A 24,577-nucleotide genomic window follows, 5' to 3' on the forward strand; every position below is an offset into this window, starting at 1 on the left:
AAGGCCTTCTTACATCATGGCCCAAATCCCAAGGGATATTCATGAAAGCCGCAAAACGGTGCCCCCGTACTACACATGGCATCTTCTGATTGCGCAGCCAATCACGTCACAGAATTTTAGGGTACAAACCCTAAATGGGCACAAACTCCCACCCCTATAAATACCCCAATCATTTATGATGGGAGCAGTGGATTACGACATTACAAGCAAGACCATTAAATAGCTCCAACTTCTCTCTACTTTCTCTCTCTAAGCCTTTTTTGTTCAAATATCTAACTAGATCGTCGGAGGCGAATATTCTGGTAAAGGAATATTCGTTTATTTTGTAGGTGTCCGAGTCTCATTGCCTGAAGAGCGCGACCAGTATCCGAGGAAATCCAAAAAACACTCGAAACATTTGGCGCCGTATGTGGGGATACTCGTCCGTTATGGCAATAGATGGTCAGGCACCTAATAGCGGCCCTCGTCCAGGCTAGGACGGTCATGTAGAGGACATAATCCCTACAATTCTAACCAGTGATCCATTGGCCGCCTTATTTCATGAGGCCGATGATCCTCCTATTATCGCTGCTTCTTTGAAGGCCGTGCTCAACAAACTTCGGAAGGAGTTCGAGAGCAACCGAGCTTCTACCTCTAGGTAGCCGCCTAGGAAGGAGGGAGAAAGAGCTCCAAAGAAAACACAAAACAAAGAAACCAATGCAAAAGATGCTAGGAACACCCCATTTCGCCGGCCGAATGAAAGGTCTCCAAGGGTGCCACAGACGAATTTGTCTAATCTATTGGCGAAAACCCAGTCGGCTGGGGGGGAGGGAGAGACAGCCTCGAAGAGAGGAAACAGAGCCGTCTCGACAATGGAAGGATCCGAGAGACTATCTTCAGCATAAGCAACGGGAGTGTGCTGCTTACTCGGACACGACTTCAACTCCCACAATGCCGGATGAATTTTCCAACCACTCTCTTTCCCAACATAGCAACTCGGTCATCTCCAGCAGGAGTCAAGCTATGGGTACTTAAACCCCTATTCCAGTACAATCCCTTCAGTATCAGCCCCCTCAGGGTTTCAACGACATTTTGCAGCCGAGCCCCCAGGTCTTCAGACAGTATGGGCCGTTCGGTCAGACGTTCGACCAGACTCCTTATTTGCCCGGACAGCCGGTGCAACCCCTACTAATTGATTGGAAGATAAGTTTACTGTGTCTTGGAGATAAGCCGCCTCCGTTTTCGCAAGAAATTTTAACTGCTCCTCAGCCGCCGAAGGTGAAAAGTGTACTCGTGGGCACCTATGATGATACGGGCAACCCCGAGGAACATATCACTTCGTACAGAAACCTGATGTACTTACAAAGCGTAGATGACGCTACCTGCTGCAATTACTTCCCAACCACTTTGAAGGGTGTGGCACAGGATTGGTTCAACAGCCTTCCGGCCAGGTGTATCAATTTTTTTACCACACTCAGTTTGCTGTTCGTGGGAAATTTCTCTTATAACATACCACCTCGAAAGACAAGTATCAATTTGGCAACAATTGTGCAAGGAGAAAAAATGAGGACCTACGTTCGTACGTCTAGAGATTTAACCAAGAAAAAGCCCAAATTCATAATCTGCCGGAAGAAATGGCTTACTCTGAATTTCTTCGGGGATTAAGGCATAATGGTTTAAGTTTGATTTGATAAGAAAAGGGGTTCGGACATACGCAGACATGCTGCAGGAAGCCGAAGCCTACATTGAGGCAGCCGAATTTCGTTCTCTTACAAAAGCAAAGGTACCGGCCAACGGGGCTGAGAAGAAACAATCTACTCAGCAAGACTCAGTTGGAAAAAAAAAAGAAGGAAATAAAAGGAAAGAAGTCTGGATGGCCGACGACCAACAACAGAAATCACAGAAAGTCAAGACGTACGAGCCTCAGTATGAGTTCAACAAGGATTGTTACTCCATCCTGATGGAAATCAAAGATAAGTTCGAGTTTGAAAAGCCCCAGCTGTTAAGAGGCTCGGCTCAGTACAGAAACAAAAACAAATACTGCCACTACCACAAGGATGTGGGGTATTACACAAACGATTGCATCAATCTGAAGAGACTATTGGACAAGCTAGCCGAGAAGGGCATATTGAATTCCTATGTGACGAAGTCCAAGTTCACCTATACACGGACAGACAACACGTTCGAGAAGAAGAAGAAAAATGATAAAGAAGATGATGGGAACAATACCGATTTGGGCTTTGTGGCCGTGATATCAGGGGGATTCGCCTCAGGCGGCCCCACCATGAAGGGTATTAAGCAGAACGCCTGGAACTTAGGAAAGGTGATGCAGGCGTACGCTGTGAAGAAAGAACCTTTCCCTGAGGTAACCGTGTCCGAAGCTGACCGGGGGGAGGTCAAAGCCTTGCACAATGACCCTATGGTGTTTATCATGAAGATAAACAATTTAAAGGTGGGACGAATACTGATAGATACGGGTAGCTCATCCGATATCATCAGCCTGGCCGCCCTGAAGAATTTGAAGTTACCAGAAGATGCTTTGAAAGACATCACTCACCCCTTGCTGGGATTTGGGGAAAACATCATTCACCTAGTCGGACATATAGATCTGCAGTTCGATTCGGGCAAAAAGGAGAAAGGAGGGACATGGTCGTTCGATTCTTGGTGGTGAAAGAATTGACTGGCTACAATGTCATACTCGACCGTCCTACCCTAAATGCTGCAAAGGCTGTGATTGTCCCCTATTTAATGTTGTTAAAGTTTGAACGTTTGGACGGAAAGATTGGTTCAATTCAAGGGAGACAGAAAATGGCAAAAGAGTGCAACTAGTTAGCTGTTAAGCCAACAATTCGCGGACACGGAAAGCCGTGTGAGTTGAAAGGAGAAGAACCCCCACTCTAAGCATACCAAGTCGGCCAAAAGCGAAAGCAGGTCATGGCCGACCAAGCATAGCAATGAATGGTTGTCGACCGGCCTGAAGAGCTGACACTAGTAGAAAAATAATAATTGGCAGCGGTTCAAACCCGGTCTAAGACACCAGTTTGAACCGGTTTTTATGTGGGGGGTTTCAAAACCGGTGCCTTTAATTATTTTGGCCACCGGTTAACCGATGCCTAAAATAATCTTCCGCGTTAATTTTTTTTTGGTGGCAACTAGTTTCGGTACCGGTTAACCGGTGCCTTTTCACTCAATATTTTTTTTTCCATTTTTCGTGCAATAATATTTTAAAAAAAAACACCCTGTTTCCAGCAATAATAATAACCTGTAATTCCAGCAATAATATTAAATGAAATTTTTAATAATATTATTATTATAATTACTACTAATAATAATATTATTAAATATTATAATAAGATACAAGTAATATTAATAACAAGAATTCATATATATATAGATATAAATATTCCCAAACGCAATACAATAAAAAAATGTTATATATATATACAAATGATAGTAAGTAAATAATGAATAATAATATAGTTCAAAAGTTAACATAAATTTACAATTAAAATGCCATTTACATGTTGAAGGTGATAAAAGACGCCAACATGTCACGAACTTCATTAAGCTCCTTGATTGTCAACGGACCATCCTTTTGGACCTTGTAAAACTTGAAATACAAAAAAATTATGTTAGAATTAATTAATTAGGCAAAACAATATGTATTTTATCAAATATAACCTATATGACTTCTATTTAGCCCATTTCCTACATTTCTTATCAAATGAACTATTTCTTTCTCATAACATGTCAATGTCACCTAGTTTTATGTGTCTTAGCCCTAAAATTGAATAAAAAAAATATTTTATCAAGGTTTAAGACGCTTTTTACTCAAAATGGCCCAAATATGGCCTATATGACTTTACTTTGTCCATTTCCTACATTTCTTATTAAATGGACTTTATTTATCTCATAACATGTCAATATTATCTAGTTATAGGTGTATAAGGAAAGAAATCACATCAAAAGAGCATATTAACACAAAATGGCCCAAATATGGCTCATATGACTTCTATTCAGCCCATTTTTTTTATCTTTCTTGTCAAATGACCTTTTTATTTCTCATAACATGTCAATGTTGGGTTATATTAGGTGTCTAAGGCTAGAAATCACATCAATAAAGCATTTCATTAAGTTTAACAACACATTTTACTCAAAATGGCCCAAATATGGCCTATTTGACTTCTATTTAGCCCATTTCCTACATTTCTTATCAAATAAACTATTTCTTTCACATAAAATTTCAATGTCACCTAGTTTTACGTGTCTAAGACCTAAAATTGAATCAAAAAAACATTTTATTAATGTTTAAGACGCTTTTTACTTAAAATGGCCTATATGACTTTACTTTGCCCATTTCCTACATTTCTTATTAAATGAACTTTATTTATCTCATAACATGTCAACAATATTATCTAGTTATAGGTGTATAAGGAAAGAAATCACATCAAAAGAGCATATTAACACAAAATGGCCCAAATATGGCCCATATGACTTCTATTCAGCCCATTTTCTACCTTTCTTGTCAAATGACCTTTTTATTTCTCATAACATGTCAATGTTGGGTAGTATTATGTGTCTAAGGCTAGAAATCACATCAATATAGAATTTCATTAAGTTTTAGGACTTACCTCATCAAGCTGTTGACTGTCCGTACAATGAGTCACTATGTCAAGCATGAATCTCATCACATACAAAGAAAAATCAAGTCCATTTTCTTGTTGTGCGCACTAGCATATGACAAAAAAATCACATCAGTGAAACATGCAAAGGAAATTAGCAAATATTTACTAACATAGATTTTGAAGATAATCACAATATCATGTAAATTACCAACGGTGACTTCCATGTTGGACCCTGTGGAGCACGACAATGTAGCTTCTTTATAACACTGTAGTAAATAAAGTACATTCAAATTTGATTAGTCACATGACTACTAAATTAGTTATTATTAGCAATAATCATCACTAGGTAGCTATATATATTTACTTTTGCAATATAGACTTCACGAGCCACTTCTCCGATGATCGAGCTGAATCAAGGTGATAAATTGTGCTATTGGAACTACAAATCACCTTGAGGCTCCAATGATTTCTACATAAGTTCACAATAGACAAGCAAATTAATATTTAGGAGTCAACATATAATGAGGCCAAATCGATTGAATTTGACATGGTTAGACTTACTCTTTATAACATGGGGCGAATATGAACTTGTCTCCCGCACGCGCTGATTCCCTAATACTTTGCTCAACATAGTACAACACGTCAAAGGGGTTGCCTATGATTCTAGTAGTGGATAACTGCTCAGGGCATAACCACCCAACTTTACAAGGAGAATCAGTTTCAGTTAAGTGCTCCTGTAGTGCTCTGCGTGCATGAACTTTGAATAATTAATCACATGTAGGATAATCACCATTATGTCAATAAATGAGGGTGGGAAATACACTCAAATTTGCACAAAGACACAACCACATCTGCTTGCAAAGCATCTAGTGTACAAGGATCAAGCACTTTGCTACAAATTGTCTTGAAAAACGAACAAAGGCTTGTAATCGCTTCCCTCACGTTTTTCGGTAGAATACCACGGATTGCAATCGGTAGGAATACTTGCATCATAATGTGACAATCATGGGATTTCATACTTGTCAGCTTCAATTCTCCATTTAAGGTTACAAATCTTTTCATATTAGATGAGTACCCTGATGGAACCTTAATGCCGTACAGACATGCAAAAAACATACGTTTCCCTAACCTTGACAATGTATAGCAAGCCGGGGGTAAACAATTCTTTTCATCCTTCCCTTTACCCCCAACTTTCTTCTTTGACGCATCTTTGGCCTTTCCCTTTCCCTTGCTCTTCTCCTTCCCTTTTTCGAAACATTTTCATCTTCTTTTCTCGGTTCCTTCCCCTTTCTAACCTTTTCTTGAGGCCACAACTCTGGACGAATTCCCATCTCTTTCAAATCTAACCGTGCACCTTTTATGTCCTTTGTTTTTCCTTGGATATTCATAAGCGTTCCCAAAAGAGCACCACACACATTCTTCTCTATATGCATCACATCAAGACAATGCGGTATGCTTTTTTCCCTTTGACCTTGTACCCACACAAGTTGTCATATGCAGGGAAGTCATTCATGGTCCACATAAGGGCTGCACGCAATGTGAACATCTCGTTCTGATGAGCATCGAAAATAGAAACCCCTTCGTCCCACATCTTTCTCAAGTCGTCAATAAGCGGCGCAAGGTAAACATCTATGTCGTTTCCAGGTTGCCTAGGCCCCGTTATTAGCAATGAAAGCATTACATACTTACGTTTCATGCACAGCCAAGGAGGCAAATTATAAATCACTAAAAGTATCGGCCATGTGCTGTGTTGGGTACTAAGAGTGCCAAATGGATTTATCCCGTTCGTGCACAACCCAAGCCTTAAATTTCTGACTTCATCACCAAATTTCTCAAACTTAAAATCAATGTTCTTCCACTGTGGAGAGTCAGTTGGATGCTTCAGCATTCTGTTTTTCTTTCTTCCCTCTGCATGCCACCTCAAGTTTTTAGCGTCTTTTGGTATTGAGAACAGACGCTTAAACCTTGGAATAATGGGAAGATACCACAAAACCTTAGCAGGAGGTCCCTCCGTACCAGGATTGCAACTCATGCGCTTGTAGCATGACCGCTTGCATCATGGACACTCCTGCAATTGTTCATACTCATTTTGATACAGCATCTTATACTCTAAACCAAAGGGACACATGAGCTTCTTTGTGTAATAGTAAGACTTAGGAATTTCTTTCCCATCAGGCAACATATCACTTAATGCGGTAAAAAAAGAAGTAAAACTAATGTTCGTCCACCCATGCTTCGACTTAATGTTGAAAAGTGTTAGCACAACTGATAGTTTGGAGTATTTTTTGCACCTAGGATACAAAGGCTTTTTGGAAGACTCCGATAATAATTCAAACACTCCACCTTCAACACCATGCAACATCTCATCCACTTGTTCATCCTCGACCTCATCCTCCTGATCATCATTGGCTCCATCCTCACCATTATCAACAATATAGTCATCATTCTCGTATTCCTCGTCCACATGAATCTCATTGCTTCTAACACGCACATCATTCCGATCAAGATCCCCACTGTACTCTCCACTTTCTCCGTGCCAAATCCACACATGGTATAAATGCCTAAACCCACGACATAATACATGATCTCTAATGATTTCAACACTATCGACCACATTCACATTATTACAATTAACACAAGGACAATAAAGGCCTTTGCCACCTAGTTTGCGTTGATAAGATAAATCCCTCTCGCGAAACTCTTGAACCCCATTCCAAAATTCCAATGTATTGCGTCTACCATACATCCAACCACGATCCTTCTCCATTTAGTAAATTGTCTCTAAACATATATAGCAACATATAATGAATAATGTGTAATTGCTACATATTTTATGTAAATCAAATTCAAGTACAAAATGTGAATATACCATTCATATAGTGAAAAAATGCATGTTTCCAAAGGGCCCTTATCACTCCAACCTAACCCATCCTTGAATGTCTACTCTCACTATAGAATGTATGTCAATTTTCCAATTTTAAGGAAAATCCGGCAGCATTTCCCCCTAGATCTCCAAGTACACGATGTAGATAATTAATTACCCACATATGTACCCAGAGAACATAGTGAGGAAATGGTAAGCCAAGGTGTTCCTTAAAATCGAAAAGAAAACCTACATTCACCACCTAAGTGAGAGTACACATTCAAGGACAGTCCCAATCGGGGACTATTCAAGACTTTCAAGACTTTCTCCTAATGAGAAAGCATTGAACGGGTATCTAGGCATATGATGATGCAAGTATTCTATATATTGTTGTATTTATTTGCAATTAAACAATACACAAGTTGCAATTTCATGAATAAACTTTTATTAAATGGATAAATAGAAAGAAATATAGCTTAATAAAGTTTATAGGTCATACCAATATATCAACTACCCACTTGAGGTCAATATGTAGACCTCAAGCTAAACTCGTGCTTCAATTCACATATGAATCTATTTAAAAAAAAACAAAAATTAGCAACGTCACTAATTCTCTAATATATTCACAATTCTCTAATGTATTCACAATTCTCTAATTTATTCACAACTAATTAAGTGGCAATATCACTATTTCTCTAATTTATGCACAATTCTCTAATTTAATCACAATTCTCTAAGTTATTCACAATCCTCTAATGTAATCACAATTCTATAATTTATTCACAATTTTCTAATTTATTCACAGCTAATTATTAACAAGGTCACTGATTCTCTAATATATTCACAATTACCCATTAAAACAACCTAAAATTACACATAATAACATACAAAAATTCAACTAATTAAGTAACATTTTTACTAATCTCTACTATATTGAAAATTTCTCATTAAATCAACCTTAAAATAACCCATTAAAACATACAAAATTTTCAACTAAGGAACAATGTAATGCAAAATTACTCTAATCTATAATATGCATTCAAAATTTCTAAATAAACAACCAATTCAAAAATTAAAAAAATATGGTAAAATTATATACATTCCTTGACTTTAATTTTCTTAACAATAATTGTTCAAAATGCTATTGAAAATAATAGAATTACATATTTAAAAATAATTGTTCAATTTTTTAACAAAAATATAAAAAATTACCCTAAACTAGTTAGAGGTGGAAGAAGCTAAGGGGAGGAGATATTGAGGAAGACCCTTGGTGGTGGAGGTAGCAGCGGTGGTGCGCAATGGTGGAGGTAGTGCTGTGGTGGAGTGGTGGAGGCGGTGCGCGGTGGTGGAGGTAGCAGCGGTGGCTGTTGTTTTCGAACAATGCTGGTGGAGGCAGCAGCTTTGAAAGAGAAGAAAGGGAAAACAGAAGGGCAGGGGAGGATTGAAATAGAGGGGCGGTGGTTTTCGATACCTCTGGTGGCTGGTGAAGGTGGCGGCTGTGGTGGAGGGAAAAGGGGGAGGGTGTTCTTCTCTAATATAATAGTGAACGGAATGCTAGAAGGGAATGAAAGAGAAAGAGAGGAAGCAGAAGAATAAAGAAGGCCGCGTTTTTTTTTTTTAAAATGCCCCGGTTCAAATGGCACCGGTTCAAACCGCTGCCCTTTGTATTTTTGGCACCGGTTTGAGTTGAACCGGTGCCTTTTCTCTTTGTATAAAAACTCACCCAAACTTAGGCCGGTTTTTACCACCGGTTTGGCCTGAATTAGTGGCATTAGGGGGTTGCCTATTTATATTTTTCTACTATTGTGATACCCCAGCCGGTCGACAATCACCAAGATGTAGTGCTTGACCCCGATCAACCAGGTCGGACGGTCAGTGTCGGCACTAAAGATATGGGTCTGCTTGGAGACGAGTTATTTCAACTGTTGAGAGAATTCAAGGATGTTTTTGCGTTCGAAGTTAGTGAAATGCCAGGCATAAGCCCTGACCTGGTCGTGCATAAGTTGGCTGTGAACCCATCCGTTAAACTTGTCCGCCAGAAGAAAAGAAATCATGGAGAAGAGAGGAATCATGTGGCCGCAGTTGAGGCGAAAAAGCTGTTGGACGCTGGTTTCATCCGGCAATGCTATTACCTTTGATTGGGTGGCTAATGTAGTACTCGTAAAGAAGCCGAATGGAACTTGGAGAATGTGCGTGGACTATACGGATTTAAATAAAGCATGTCCTAAGGATAGCTTTCCCTTGCCTAAAATTGACCGCTTAGTTGATTCTACGGCCGGGCATGCCTTAATGAGCTTTATGGACGCATACTCCGGTTTCCATAAAATTCCTCTATGGGAAAAAGATCAAGAGAAGACCACATTTGTGACTGAGCAGGGGCTGTATTGTTACAAGGTTATGCCGTTCGGCCTCAAGAATGCCCCTGCAACATTTCAGCGACTTGTCAATACAGTCTTTAGAGATCAGCTCGGCCGGAATATGGAGGCGTACATTGATGACATGATTGTCAAGTCAAAAGAGCCGGCCGATCATCTGAAGGATCTACGAGAAACATTTACCGAACTCAGGCGACATAAGATGATGTTAAACCCAAAGAAATGTGTCTTTGGTGTTGAGTCCGGTAAATTTCTCGGATTTTTGATTGATCAACGTGGAATTGAGGCTAACCCTGAAAAAATTCAAGCTGTCTTGGACATGACGTCTCCAAGAACAATTAAAGAAGTGCAAAGACTGACCGGCTGTTTAGCAGCACTCGGTCGGTTTCTGTCAAGATCAGGGGACAAATGCCGATACTTTTTTCAGACCATAAAAAAGAAATCTATGTTTGAGTGGACGGAAGAAGCAGAGGAAGCATTCGTACAGTTAAAAATTCATCTACATACATTACCTCGGCTCGTCAGTCCACTCAAGAATGAGAATTTGTACATCTATCTCGCTATCTCAGAACATTCCTTAAGTGTCGTCCTGCTTGTTTAAAGGGACGGCCACCAGATCACGGTCTACTTTATCAACCATGTGCTACACAACGCCGAGCTTAGGTATCCCCCTGTTGAAAATTTTGGTTTAGCGTTGTACATGGCATCTAAAAAGTTGTGGCCGTATTTCTTGGCATATTCAATAGTGGTTTACACTGATCAACCACTCAAGAAGCCGTTTGCAACTTTAGAAGCTAGTGGCTGCATGCTTAAATGGGCTTTAGAATTGAGAGGCTCCGACATCACGTTTGAGCCCAGAAAAGCCATAAAGGGGCAGGCCTTTGCTGATTTTTTGGCTGAGATGACATGGCCGGACTTACAGCTGGCCGGAGACTAGATCTGGAAGGTATATGTAGATGGTAGTGCAACAACGATCGGATGTGGTGCTGGAATTATTTGTCAATCTCCTGAAGGGGATAAGTTTGAGTATGCGCTGAGATTTCAGTTTCAAGCCTTTAATAACGAGGCCGAGTATGAAGCCCTCCTAGCCCGCCTTAGAATGTGTAAGGCGGCAAGGGCACCAAAGGTGGATATGAGCTCGGACTCCCAGCTGATAGTCGGCTAGGTGAATGGTGACTTTGAGGCAAGGGATCCGGCCATGATTAAATATTTGAAGATAGTCAAAGAGGAGGCCAAGAGCTGAGAACACTTTTCTCTGCAATAAGTCCCCCGTTCGTCTAATCATCAGGCGGACGGCCTCTCCAAATTAGCATCCTCGGCATCATGTGATACTCCCAGATCAGTGTTTTGGGAAGTAAAGGAAAAGAGGAGTATTGATGCCGAGGTAGTGCAGATCATTGATAGAATCTTAACTTGGATGGACGAAATCATCTCCTACTCAAGGGATTGCTCCTGGACGATCCCAAGGAGAGTCGGCTGATGAAAAAGAAGGCGACCTGGTTATAAATGAAGCATGGAGAGTTGTTTAAGAAAGCTTTTGTGAAGTCGTACTTGAAGTTTATTACCCCTGAGACGGGACATGATGTGCTAGACAACCTCCACCAGGGGCATTGCGGCTCCCACATTGGAGGACGAGCCCTGGCTGAAAAGGCCACTCACTTAGGTACTATTGGTCGAGTTTGAAATCGGACACCATGAAAATGGTAAAAAAATGTGACAAGTGCCAGAGGTTTGCAACCTTAATCCATCGCCCAACTAACAGTCTGACGGCCATAAGTAGTCCGTTCCCTTTTGATAAATATGGTATGGATATCTTGGGTCCGTATACGCCAGCGTCTGGCCAAAGAAGATATGTGTTTGTAGCAGTAGACTACTTCACGAAATGGGTTGAGGTCGAGGCCGTCCGGGGCATTAAGTGGACGGACGTGTCAGCTTTCATTTGGAAGAATATAATTACTCGCTTTGGGGTACCTTAATCAATGGTGTTCAACAATGGGCCTCATTTTGAAACTCCTCAACTTAAGGAATGGTTGGGAGACCAGAGCATAGCTCATTGCTTTGCCTCAGTCGGCCGACCACAAGCCAACGACCAGGTAGAGGCCTATAACAAGTTAATCTCCAATGGTATCAAGTGCAAGCTTGAAATAGCAAGCGGCTTATGGGCTAATGAGCTAGTTAATGTATTATGGTCCATACGAACAACAGCCAAGAGCTCCATAGGAGAAACCCCATTCTTTTTGGTCTATGGTGCCGAGGAAGTTCTCCCAATTGAGATGTACGAGCCTACCCTCACGGTGATGCTATATGATGAAGCGGTCAATTGGGAGGCCATGAAGACCGCCCTGGACTTCCTTCCAGAAGTCAGGGGAAATGCGGCGCTTAGGCGCGAAATCTATCGCTTGAGGATGACAAGGGAATATAATCGTCGAGTGTCAAAGCGTCCGCTAGAGATGGGAGACCTGGTACTAAGAAAAATGGAGGCTGTAGGCCGAGCAAATGAGGATGATAAGTTAAACCCAAACTGGGAAGGGCCGTATCGAATTAGCAAAGAAGTTTAAGATGGTACATACCGTCTTGAAGCCTTAGATGGCCGTCCAATTCCAGGTACGTGGAACACGGACAATCTAAAAAAATATTATGTTTAGAAGTCTTTGTACTTAGCCAAAAAGCTATATATATACACCTAGGTACCGAGCCTTGTAATTAAAGCCGTACGACCCCAACATTGTAATCTTGACAAATTAATGAAAAAGTCAGACATTGTTATCTTATTGAATTATTAGTTTTTGCTTGCGTACGTCTTATTTTTTTAATTAAAGGACGAGTAAAAACCATAACCATGCTGCTTGCAACATAGCAACACGACCAATAAAAGCTGAACAAAATTATTTAAGACATAGCAAAACGGTCACAAAGGTCCGCAAAAAAAATAATATACTTTGATAAGCACATGTAAACGTCTACTTCCCATTGGGACAGACAGAGAAAGGCATAAGGTACCCTAAATCCGTCAAGGACATTCACCTCCTTAAATGGGGGCAAGGGCATACCTAGGCAAAATAGCCCAGCCAAACTTAGAAATTTTAAAGTTGAGATATTACTTGAAATTTCTTGAGTATGTCCGAGCAATAGATTCAATGGACGGCTCACATAAGGCCCACAATACGGTCGCAATAGCTGTTGATTCGGTGTTGCACCTAGTCCAAGGGCAATCATTACTATGATTTGATTAACCTGTTAGTAGTCATACCCTTTGAGGCATAAAAACTACCAAGTCAATCAAACCATTCAGAGTATGTGAAAGGAATAGTGTCCTTCGAACAAGTGTACTATTCCGTTAGTGGGTTCAGAATTATTAGAAAGCTAATATATTCAGTGAGGTCAAGTGATCGGAATGCCTGGGTGGAGGCCGCTTCCGATCAGTAATATTAATGAATAATTAATATTACAGCTTAATCTTGATTGAACCCTTCGGGTCACACCCAAGCTTTCAACAAACCGAAACGACGAATTAATTCGGAAGGAATTAATGAGTCGACCGAGTAATATTGATTTAGACGTCGGAAATTCGAGCTTAGAGCGTCGAAACCGAGCGTCGGAAGTCGAGTCGAAAAATAGTAAAAGACGAGACGAGTAATAGTAATAAATCAACAAAAGACCAAAATACCCCTAGCATCGGAATGCCCAAGAAAACCGAGTGCTAAGGGCCTATGGCCCATCATGGTGGCTAGCATGCGCACCAAGCCGAGCCTAGGCTGGATGGTGCGTGCTAGCGCACCCATGCTAGCCTCGCAAGGCTAGGCGCTGCCTAGTGCATGCTAGCATGCTAGGCACAGCCTTGTGCGCGCAATGGCTAGCAAGCCATGCCACAACAAGCTGCAGCAGCTAGCACGCTAGGCGCGCCAGCTCGCCACAGCTAGCAGCAGCATGGCTAGGCCATTGCTTGCTGCCTAGCAGCGCTGGCCAAGTCACAAGGCCAGCAGCAGCCCGCACAAGCATGCTAGGCTTGCTGGCCAGCAGCGCCTGGCAGCCCGCATGCGGGTGCTGGGCCTGCTAGGCTTGCTGGGCGTGGCTGCCACGGACAGCAGCACATGGCAGCCCACCTTGGCTGCCTTGGTGCCCAAGGGTGGGTGCCATGTGGCTTGTGGTCCTTGAGTGTGTGTGGAGTGAGGTGGCCGGTTATGGGAGAGGGAGTGGGGAGCAAGTTTGGTCCCCCCCTTCTCCAAGTGGTCCTCACCTAACCACTCACATGAGCTTGCCACTTGTTGATTTATTACTAGCTTGATCATTAATTTTATTTTAGCTTTAAAATAAAATGGAAAAATCATACTATCTCACATTGATGGGAGAGTAAATGATACTCCCATCATTTCCTATAAATACCCAAATATGGGCATTGGGAATGATGCTTGAGTAAGAGTTGAAAAAGGCATCACAATTAGTGAAATCCTTTGAACTCAATATAATTACTCGGGTTATATTGGTCGGGTCTTGCTAACCCCAAGACATTGGACCTAGTCGGTTTTGTTGGTGCGGGTGGACTTCGTTGGAGGTCTCCGTGTGAGCGGGACTTGAAGCTTTCAAGTAAGAGCTCATTTTGGAGCGAAGCACGCGTCAAAGGTAATTAGCTTATCTTAATCTTGTGATTAATTTAATTATGTTTATGGTTTTATTTATTACGAGTGCGGTCTTGTTTTTGGGTTTGTTTCCGCGGTGAGTCGGACTCACCAAACCCCAACAGCGGTATCGGAGCCTCGCTCGTTTATTTTTAAAATCATAATATTTTCAAGGTGTTTTTATGACTTATTTTTTCTGGTTTTAAGTTGCTAATTAGATTAGTAACTCGTTTTTCCAATTTTTACCTCGTATTAGAGCTGTCTTTAGCTCCCAAACCCAGATTTCGACCCAAAAATAGTGAATTTTGGGTGGAAAAGGCGTTCTGGAAATGGTTTTACCCTTTAAGGACTCGGTTTTTAGCCAAAAAACGACCAGAAATGCATTTTTCGAGGGATTTTTCGTTTTGACGAAAATTTTTAAATCTTTCTAACCTTGAAAATTGATTGCATATTTATGGTGGTTATGAATTTGGTTCTTTCCTTTATTTATATGCAATTTTAGACCACTTTAAGCATGATTACTTGGTAGTAATTGGTGCTTGAGAATTTGGTTTTATTTTTTCACATAATTGCAGATTAATTGCATTAAGTGTGAAATTTTTGTTCTTTGTTGCTTCCAAGTACTAAAGATTCAATCTTTATTTATGATAAGTGATTGAAACTTTGAGTTACTAAATTCCATGAATTTTGGTTATACTTTGTTGATTTAATCATTTTTTAGTTGATTGGAATCATAAAGTATAAAACTTGTGATTGAAATTGGTTTATCTTCATATTGGAAGATATAATTTTTTCATGGAGTCACAAGTATTAAAGTTTGAGTCTTTGTTGAACTTATGTTCATTTTTCCAACTCCCTTTTATTTTGTCAAAATCTCAAGATTAATTTAAAGTGATTAAATTAATAGTGAGAATTGCCCTAATTTATTTTATTACACCAAGTTAAACCAATTTTATTAAAGAATGGTTATTGGAAATAAATTTGGTTAATTGCATTTGGATGAATTATTTAAGTTGGACTTGTTATTTTTCATTTTTCCACAAAATTGATTCTAAAATTAATTTAGAATTGATTTATAATGTCACACACAAAAATCGATAATTTTCGAAGCATTAGCACGGAACACGAGGCCTAAGAGCCCCGAGCTAGCTCTCGGCCAGCTGGTTGCTCACGCAACCCATATGTGGCTGTCGAGGCTGCTGGGCACTTCGTTCTTAGGTGCTTGGTGTTGTGCGTGTGTGTGTGCGAGGAAGGGCGTGGGCTGCTGCTCGCTGCCAGCAGCATAACGCGCCAGCCAGCAGCATAACGCGCCAGCCAGCAGCAAGCAGCAGCATGGCGCAGCAGCAACATAATGTTGTGCGCGCTGTGCGTGCTGCTACGCTTGGCTGGGCTGGGCGTAGCGCATGCGAGCACAAGCAGCCCACATGCATGCTTGGTGTTGCGGGGGTGCGCATGGGCATACTACGTGCTTGTTGTACGGTACGTACAATCCCATAATTGGCACAATAACCCCGGGTTATTAAGGCGATGCTATTTTAAAGTTATTTTTAGCGTTGCTTAATATGTAAATAAGGTTATTTTTTTTTTGGACTCCAAGTCTTTGTGCTAGGCACTTAGACATTTTGGAATACTTATTTTGCTTAAATTGTCGTATTAATTATTTTAATTACTTTGTTTATTTAATTAAAATTTTTGGAGGCTAGGCCTCGGTTTTTTAGCGACATTTGCAAAAAATTAATTTTGGCAAATATTTGGGTTCACCGACTTAATTAATTGGATTAGTTAAGTTGGATGCGGAATTTAGTGGGAGCGTCTCTTAGTTATTTCCATAACTGGTTAAAACAACTTTGACTAGTTTAATTAGGCGTGTTAATTGGATTAACCACCTAGATTAGTTACTAGTTCTCGCGCGTTTTATGCATTGTTACTTGTTTATCGTTGTAAAATGCATGGGCCATTCACAGATAGTGAATGGATGAATGGAATGTAAAATTCTCTCACAGGTTTTATGAAATGGCAACTAGTGGGGCCCGATTAGGATAGAAAATACGGACTGTGATCCGTGATGTATTTTTGTAAATCTAAATATGGTCTGCGAACCGTTAAGTATTTTTGTACCTTAATATTTAGATTAGTCCTAATCGTAGATACTAGAAATTGTAATATTTTGGTCAAGTCTTGAAGACGGGGTTCTTAGAAGACAAAGCCATGAAGTTGCAAATGAAGACCTTTTGAAGAATTGAAGATCTCAAGGGGTCATGCTAGTTTCCAAATGCATCTCTATTTATGTTTTTGATATATATTTATGTTTTTATATATATGAATTATATGTTAGATGCAAGTTTAGGATTTCGAATGTTGAGATGAATAATTAAGTTCACTTAAATCAACCAACATAGAAACCCTAGGTCCCTAAAATATTGAGTAAAACTTGTCATTCCAAAACACACTTACCAACCGAATGAGGGTAGTGGTGGGCTACGCCAAAGCGAGGCATCACTACTTCTCCAAGGAACGTAAGGCATACCGGGTATGCAAGGTGGTTTTGGTTATACTCAACGATATGAGTGATGGAGTCCTAACATGTCGTGGCAAAGTGAATAAATTGTTTAGAGAGCATTAGATGCGACGATTTATTCAACCAAGAGTGGCTTGGAGCCATTAGCAAAGCGTTGCTTACCTTAGGAGATTGAGTGTTAAGACAAGCCAAAGCATGCTTAACCACTCTTTGTTTCTTTGGATCTTGGAATTGACTTATTCTCACCTAAAATGGGGACAATCTTTAATGTGTGAATAAGACGTTTTAAATAAGTTTGATTAAAATGCATGAATTCAATCTTATTTAAGTATAATGAATGGTTTTTTTATTTCAAATCCTTTCAATTGTAGAATCATGTCTTCAACTAATGTCAACGACCTTATGCTCCCGGAATTGCCCGAAAAGTTGCCAATTTCTCTGAACTTGGTAAACTTTAAGGATTGGGAAGAGGAACTCCGAAAGACCCTCCGAAATTGCTACCTAGAGCACATTCTAGACACTCAAATCCCGAGTTTCTACTCAAAGGGGATTATGAGTGATGAGGCACATGAGGTATGGAGTGTGGATTGTAAAAGAGTTTCCAGACTCATGGCAAACTCCAACCCGGTACAATGGAACGGGAACTTCTCCAACTATTTTTCGGACATGATGCTCAAAGCTCTAGAAGATGTAGTCAATTTGAGAGTCACCAAAAGTACCAGAGGCAACTATGATGGACTTGTGGAAGATGTGACTAGGTCACTCTCGAACATGAGGATCAAGCCACCGCAAGATGGGTGTCTCACGAAAGAGAGACAAGAAGTATGGGCTAAGGTCTTTAATGCAAGACTTAGACCCGGGATGCCACTTCAAGCTCATGTGCTCAACATGACAAGGCTATTCACCCATCTGGAGCTAATTGGCAAACCGGTGGATGATGAGCAAGCGGCTCTCATGCTACTAAGCTCACTCCATTCGGGGTATATTGCATTAAAGATGCAACTTACGGCCAAGCGGAACAAACTGTCCTTGATGGAAGTTGTTCAAGAGCTCCAGAAAACCTATTCTTGCAAGAAGGCTAAGGTTGCTCTGAGACCAAAGAAGAAGGAGTTCAAGAACAAAGCTAAGATGCGCTGCTTCTATTGTAGTAGACCCGGACACTACAAAAGAGAATGTAGCATGTACCTAGAAGATGAGGCGAAAAGAAAAATAACCTCAATCTCAGGTATCATCTTTACACTTGAACATAAGCCATTTATAAGGTATTAGATACCGGAAAATTGGCTCACTATATGCTCCTGTTTCAGGAACAAAGTGAGCGGTGCTTTTCAAGTGGATATGAGTACACAAGTGGAAGAAGAAGATAATCTTTCAAAGAAAGCTTGTAATCTCATATTTTGTCTAGATTTAAAACCCAATTTTATCTACCATATTTTGATCTTGTGGCGTTGGACGTCATTTTGAACTTGATCACAAGACATATCATCTTGTTTATATTTATGGAATGACACGTTTGTGTCTTTGGACAAATTGTTTATAATGATACCAAAAGAGCTAAGACCATAGAGTCAAATCAGACTTACTTGTGGCATTGTCGTCTTGGCCACATCAACATCAAACGCATCAAGAAACTTCTACAAGAAGGTGTTCTTGACTCTTTCGATTTAGAATTGTTTGAGAATTGCGAGGGATGTCTATTAGGCAAGATGATTAAACAGCCATTCTCCAAGTTGGGAGAAAGGGCAAGTGACTTATTGGGTCTTATACATACCGATGTATGTGGACCAATGAGCTCAACCACAAGAAATGGACATCGATATTTCATCACTTTCACAGACGACTATAGTAGATATGGCTATGTCTACCTCATGTCGCATAAATCTAAATCATTTGAAAAGTTCAAAGAATTTCAGAGTGAAGTTGAAAATCAGCTTGGCAAGAAAATCAAAGCCCTTCGATCGGATCGAGGTGGTGAATACTTGAGCCAAGAATTCGATGACCATCTGAAAGAAAAGGGTATACTTTAAGAATTGACACCTCCAGGAACTCCATAATGGAACGGAGTATCCAAAAGGATAAATCGAACCTTGTTAGACATGGTACGATCAACAATGGGTCTTAGTGATCTTCCTATCTCTTTCTGGGGACACGCACTTCTAACTGCGGCACTAACACTGAACCGTGCTCCATCAAAAGCTGTAGAAAAGACTCCATATGAATTATGGACGAAGAAACCTCCTAGGTTATCTTTTCTAAAGATATGGGGATGCAAAGCATATGTCAAAAAATTGATTTCTATCAAACTTCATCCCAAATCTGACAAGGTTTACTTTGTGGGCTACCCAAAAGAAACCAAAGGGTATTAATTCTACAACAAATCGGAGAACAAAGTGTTTGTTGCTCGCGATGTTGTCTTTTTGGAGAATGAGCACCTTTCCAAAATGACAAGTGGGAGGAAAATCGAACTCAACGAAGTTCGTGAAGATGAGCAAAAAAATCATAATGACAGTCAAAGTGCTCAAACAGCATCTGTTGACGCAGTTCAAAATGATCAAAATGTGCAAAGTCGAACCGACAGTGCAAATGCTCAATCCATTACCCTACGTAGGTCTCAGAGGCCGAGATCTCAACCTGATAGATATCTTGGTTTAGTATTAACCAAGAATCAGGACATCCTGATTATGGATGGAGATGAACCGGCAACCTACAAGCAAGCGATGGCAAGCACCGACTCTGCTAAATAGCAAGAGGCCATGAGATCTGAAATGGATTCCATGTTTGAAAATCAAGTCTGGGAGTTGGTTGACTTACCCAAAGGTTATACACCTATCAGATGTAAGTGGATTTTCAAGATGAAAACCGACAAAGATGGAAATGTATTCATTTACAAAGCTAGATTGGTGGCAAAAGGTTACAGACAAGTTCATGGTATTGATTACGATGAAACCTTTTCACCAGTCGCAATGCTTAAATCCGTTTGGATCCTCCTAGCGATTGCTGCATATTACAATTATGAAATATGGCAGATGGACGTCAAAACCGCCTTCCTTAACGGTTATTTGGAAGAAACCGTGTATATGACATAGCCTGAAGGTTTTTTTGACCAAAACAATGCTAGGAAAGTTTGTAAGCTTAAGAAGTCCATTTATGGACTAAAGCAAGCAAGCAGAAGTTGGAATCTGCGATTCGATGAAGCCATCAGTAAGTTTGGTTTTATCAAGAATCCAGATGAATCTTGTGTTTACAAGAAGGTTAGTGGGAGTGACATCGCCTTCCTAGTCTTATATGTCGATGACATATTGCTTATTGGAAACAACATTCCGTTGTTAGAGTCTGTAAAGGCCTGGCTTGGAAAGTGCTTCTCAATAAAAGACTTGGGAGAGGCTCAGTACATACTAGGCATCAAGATCTATAGGGATAGATCGAAAAGGATGATTGGATTGAGTCAGAGTACTTATATTGATAAGGTACTTGCTCGATTTGGCATGGAGGAGGCCAAGAGAGGTCACCTGCCAATGTCACATGGCATAACCCTAACCAAGAAGCAGTGTCCACATACACTTGATGAGCGGGTAAGAATGAATCAGATTCCATATGCTTCGCTTATTGGATCGATCATGTATGCCATGATATGTACTAGGCAAGATGTATCGTATGCCTTGAGTGCTACGAGCCGTTACCAATCAGACCCAGGAGAGGCGCATTGGACTGCGGCCAAAAATATCCTAAAGTACCTGAAAAGGAACAAGGATAAATTCCTGGTGTATGGTGGTGCAGAGGATTTAGTTGTGGAAGGTTATACCGACGCAAGCTTCCAGACAGACAGAGACGATTTCAAATCGCAATCTGGATATGTGTTCTGTCTAAATGGAGGGGCGTTTAGTTGGAAGAGCGCAAAGCAGAGTACAACTGCAGATTCTACAACTGAAGCCGAATACTTAGCAGCTGCTGAAGCAGCTAAGGAGGCTGTTTGGATTCGTAAGTTCGTTGGTGAACTTGATGTTGTACCCTCTATAAAGGGTCAAATAGCCCTCTATTGTAACAACAATGGAGCTATTGCTCAAGCCAGAGAGCCTAGGGAACATCAGAAGGTCAAACATGTCAAGCGGCGATTTCACATGATTCGAGAATGGAAATCAGAGGGTGAAATCAAAATTTGCAAAGTTGGAACGGAAGACAATATAGCCGATCCACTTACTAAACCTTTGCCTCAAGTGAAGCACAACAAGCACGTTGAGGCAATGGGAATCAAGCATGTAGGAGACTGGCTTTGATTTCCTTGTTTAGTGTTTTAGTTAATTTTGAGAAAAATTAATGTAAGATGCTAAGGAAAACCATTCAAGTTTTGGAGTAATATAAAATTTCATGCAATATTTTATTACTCCGTTATGCTATTTAATTGTGGTTTAGGATTAAATAATGAGTCCATTCGATTCTGAGAATATTCAAAATAGGGTATCAAGACCAGTCTTGGTAAGGAAACACCTATTAAGTGAACATTGAATATTATAATAAAAAATTATCCCTAATCAAGGTCATTTAAACGATGGACGATTAATGACCGATTGAGATTAGTGTGTAGTTTGATTTATAGCACCGTTTCATGTGCTACAAGGACATGATTGTCATAAATCATTTGCACAGGTATTGGTTTAGAACCATACTGGATCGACCTATGAGAATACTTTAAGAAAGTAAAAAATTTGTCATAAGTATACTTCTCATTATGGCTATCGGAACCTATTTCCTCGACCATGAGTATTGTGAGTTCTCTTGTTTGAGTACAAGTTCGCTTTGATGTTGTCAAACGTCTGCCGTAATAGGGGATTATAACGGCAACACTCGGGCGACTAGGTCCTCTCAGTAAGAGGAGCTACATTACAAGACTGGGAATGTCCCCCTACTAAAATAGGGAAGATGTCTTTGTTGTATACAAGGCCTCTCGTAGAGCGAGACTGTAAAATACATGGCCGTGCTGGGATGGATTTTAGAAATCATCTGTTTATTGACAGTCAGACTCAGAATCGGGAAACACTTCTGGACGTAATAAGGATGAAAAAATAAATCTTACTTTATAGTTCATGAAGAGCAATAAGCGACATAGGAAAAAGACTTTACACAAAATGCGCACTTGTCCGGAAAGACAAGTGGGAGATTGAAAGGAATGGTGTCCTTCGAACAAGTGTACTATTCCGTTAGTGGGTTCAGAATTATTAGAAAGCTAATATATTAAGTAAGGTCAAGTGATCGGAATGCCTGGGTGGAGGCCGCTTCCGATCAGTAATATTAATGAATAATTAATATTACAGCTTAATCTTGACTGAACCCTTCGGGTCACACCCAAGCATTCAACAAACCGAAACGACGAATTAATTCGGAAGGAATTAATGAGTCCACCGAGTAATATTTATTTAAACGTCGGAAATTCGAGCTTAGAGCGTCGAAACCGAGCGTCGGAAGTCGAGTCGAAAAATAGTGAAAGACGAGACGAGAAATAGTAATAAATCAAAAAAAGACAAAAATACCCCTAGCATCGGAATGCCCAAGCAAACCGAGTGCTAAGGGTGTATGGCCTAGCATGGTGCCTAGCATGCGCACCAAGCCGAGCCTAGGCTGGCTGGTGCGTGCTAGCGCACCCATGCTAGCATCGCAAGGCTAGGCGGTGCCTAGTGCGTGCTAGCATGCTAGGCACAGCCTTGTGCGCGCAATGGCTAGCAAGCCATGCCGCAACAAGCTGCAGCAGGTAGCACGCTAGGCGCGCCAGCTCTCCACAGCTAGCAGCAGCATGGCTAGGCCATTGCTTGCTGCCTAGCAGCGCTGGCCAAGGCACAAGGCCAGCAGCAGCCCGCACAAGCATGCTGGGCTTGCTGGCCAGCAGCGCCTGGCAGCCCGCATGCGAGTGCTGGGCCTGCTGGGCTTGCTGGGCGTGGCTGCCACGGACAGCAGCACATGGCAGCCCACCTTGGCTGCCTTGGTGCCCAAGGGTGGGTGCCATGTGGCTTGTGGTCCTTGAGTGTGTGTGCAGTGAGGTGGCCGGTTATGGGAGAGGGATTGGGGAGCAAGTTTGGTCCCCCCCTTCTCCAAGTGGTCCTCACCTAACCACTCACATGAGCTTGCCACTTATTGATTTATTACTAGCTTGATCATTAATTTTATTTTAGCTTTAAAATAAAATGAAAAAATCATACTATCCCACATTGATGGGAGAGTAAATGATACTCCCATCATTTCCTATAAATACCCAAGTATGGGCATTGGGAATGATGCTTGAGTAAGAGTTGAAAAAGGCATCACAATTAGTGAAAACCTTTGAACTCAATATAATTACTCGGGTTTTATTGGTCGGGTCTTGCTAACCCCAAGACATTGGACCTAGTCGATTTTGTTGGTGCGGGTGGACTTCATTGGAGGTCTCCGTGTGAGCGAGACTTGAAGCTTTCAAGTAAGAGCTCATTTTGGAGCGAAGCACGCGTCAAAGGTAATTAGCTTATCTTAATCTTGTGATTAATTTAATTATGTTTATGGTTTTATTTATTGCGAGTGCGGTCTTGTTTTTGGGTTTGTTTCCGCGGTGAGTCGGACTCACCGAACCCCAAAAGTATGGACTAGGCGAACACCGAATAAAGGGGCATACCCCCCCCCCATCGTACGAAAGCATCAAAGCATTAAAATGTAAAAATGCGCAAAATTTGCTAAATATAAAATAGAAAAAATGGAAAACCTCTCAGAAGGGGGCAAAATTTCCATTAATAAAAACCGTTCATTAGGCAGAAAAATATCTTACAAAGCCGCTTAAAACAGGCGACATCAAATAAAAGAAAATAAAATTGTTCGACAGAAGTAGAAGTTAAAGACAAAAGCTTAAATTAGGGGACGGCCGGAGGAGGACCTAGGCTCCTCGGAGACAAGGGCGGACGGACCATCAGCTGTCTCTTCCTTGTTTTCCTCTTCGCCCTCATCTCCGTCCGCCTCCTCCTCATCTTCCTCATCGTTTGAGGTGGTCGGTGTAACGACTAGTTCGGGAGAAGGTTGACCGGCCTTCTTAGCCTTTTCCCTGAGGCAGACGAAGTTACGACGCTTAGTGAAGCGCTCTTGATAGTAGACGGCCTCCCCCTCATTCACCATCAGCTCGAACGCGTCGAAGAAGTGGCTCTTCATCCTCTCCTTAGTGTTGTGCTCAATTTGGACGACCTCATCTACACTAGACGGCCGAGGTGCTTTAAGCTGCTCTTCTAAGTCCGCAATGAACTTATTTAAAGTCTCCACCTCGGCCTGGAGAGCGTCCTCCTCATCCAAGGACTTATTGAGATGCTTTTGTGCAAGGGCCACGTCCCCCTTCAGCTTTTTGGAGGCCTCGAACCCTTCCTTCCAGCGCTGGCTGTCTAGGATAGCCATATCTCTCTCCTGCCTAATGGTTTCCCTGGCCAAAGTCTCTTGTTCAAGAGCCTTTCCCATCTTGACCAAGTACTCATCCTGCCGCACCGCGTTGTCGGACAACACGTTGATCTGTGTTTCGAAGTAAGTTCCCTGAAGAGCGGTCGTCCCAGTAACGGCGTCTTGGGCCTTCTAGACCTTATCCCAAGCTCTTTTCAGCTTTTCGT

At 41.2% G+C, this 24,577-nt stretch overlaps 2 protein-coding genes across 2 annotated transcripts; both read left to right on the forward strand.

Moving 5' to 3' along the window:
- Window positions 1-1,699: 1,699 nt before the first annotated feature.
- Window positions 1,700-2,650, forward strand: LOC110700091. The gene has a single exon (XM_021877588.1). It carries the CDS (start codon window positions 1,700-1,702, stop codon window positions 2,648-2,650), a length of 951 nt encoding a protein of 316 aa, XP_021733280.1.
- Window positions 2,651-11,821: 9,171 nt separating this feature from the next.
- LOC110700092 lies at window positions 11,822-12,400 on the forward strand. Its single transcript, XM_021877589.1, has one exon. The coding sequence runs from the start codon at window positions 11,822-11,824 to the stop codon at window positions 12,398-12,400; it is 579 nt and encodes a 192-aa protein (XP_021733281.1).
- The last annotated feature ends 12,177 nt before the right edge of the window (window positions 12,401-24,577 follow it).

Source organism: Chenopodium quinoa, unplaced genomic scaffold, assembly GCF_001683475.1.
Source record: "Chenopodium quinoa cultivar QQ74 unplaced genomic scaffold, ASM168347v1, whole genome shotgun sequence".
In the NCBI taxonomy this organism is placed as follows: Eukaryota; Viridiplantae; Streptophyta; class Magnoliopsida; order Caryophyllales; family Amaranthaceae; genus Chenopodium; species Chenopodium quinoa.

Excerpts from the sequence above, each read along its gene's own strand:
- LOC110700091 (XM_021877588.1), top strand. The coding sequence starts at position 1,700 with ATGCTGCAGGAAGCCGAAGCCTACATTGAGGCAGCCGAATTTCGTTCT.
- LOC110700092 (XM_021877589.1), top strand. The coding sequence starts at position 11,822 with ATGGTGTTCAACAATGGGCCTCATTTTGAAACTCCTCAACTTAAGGAA.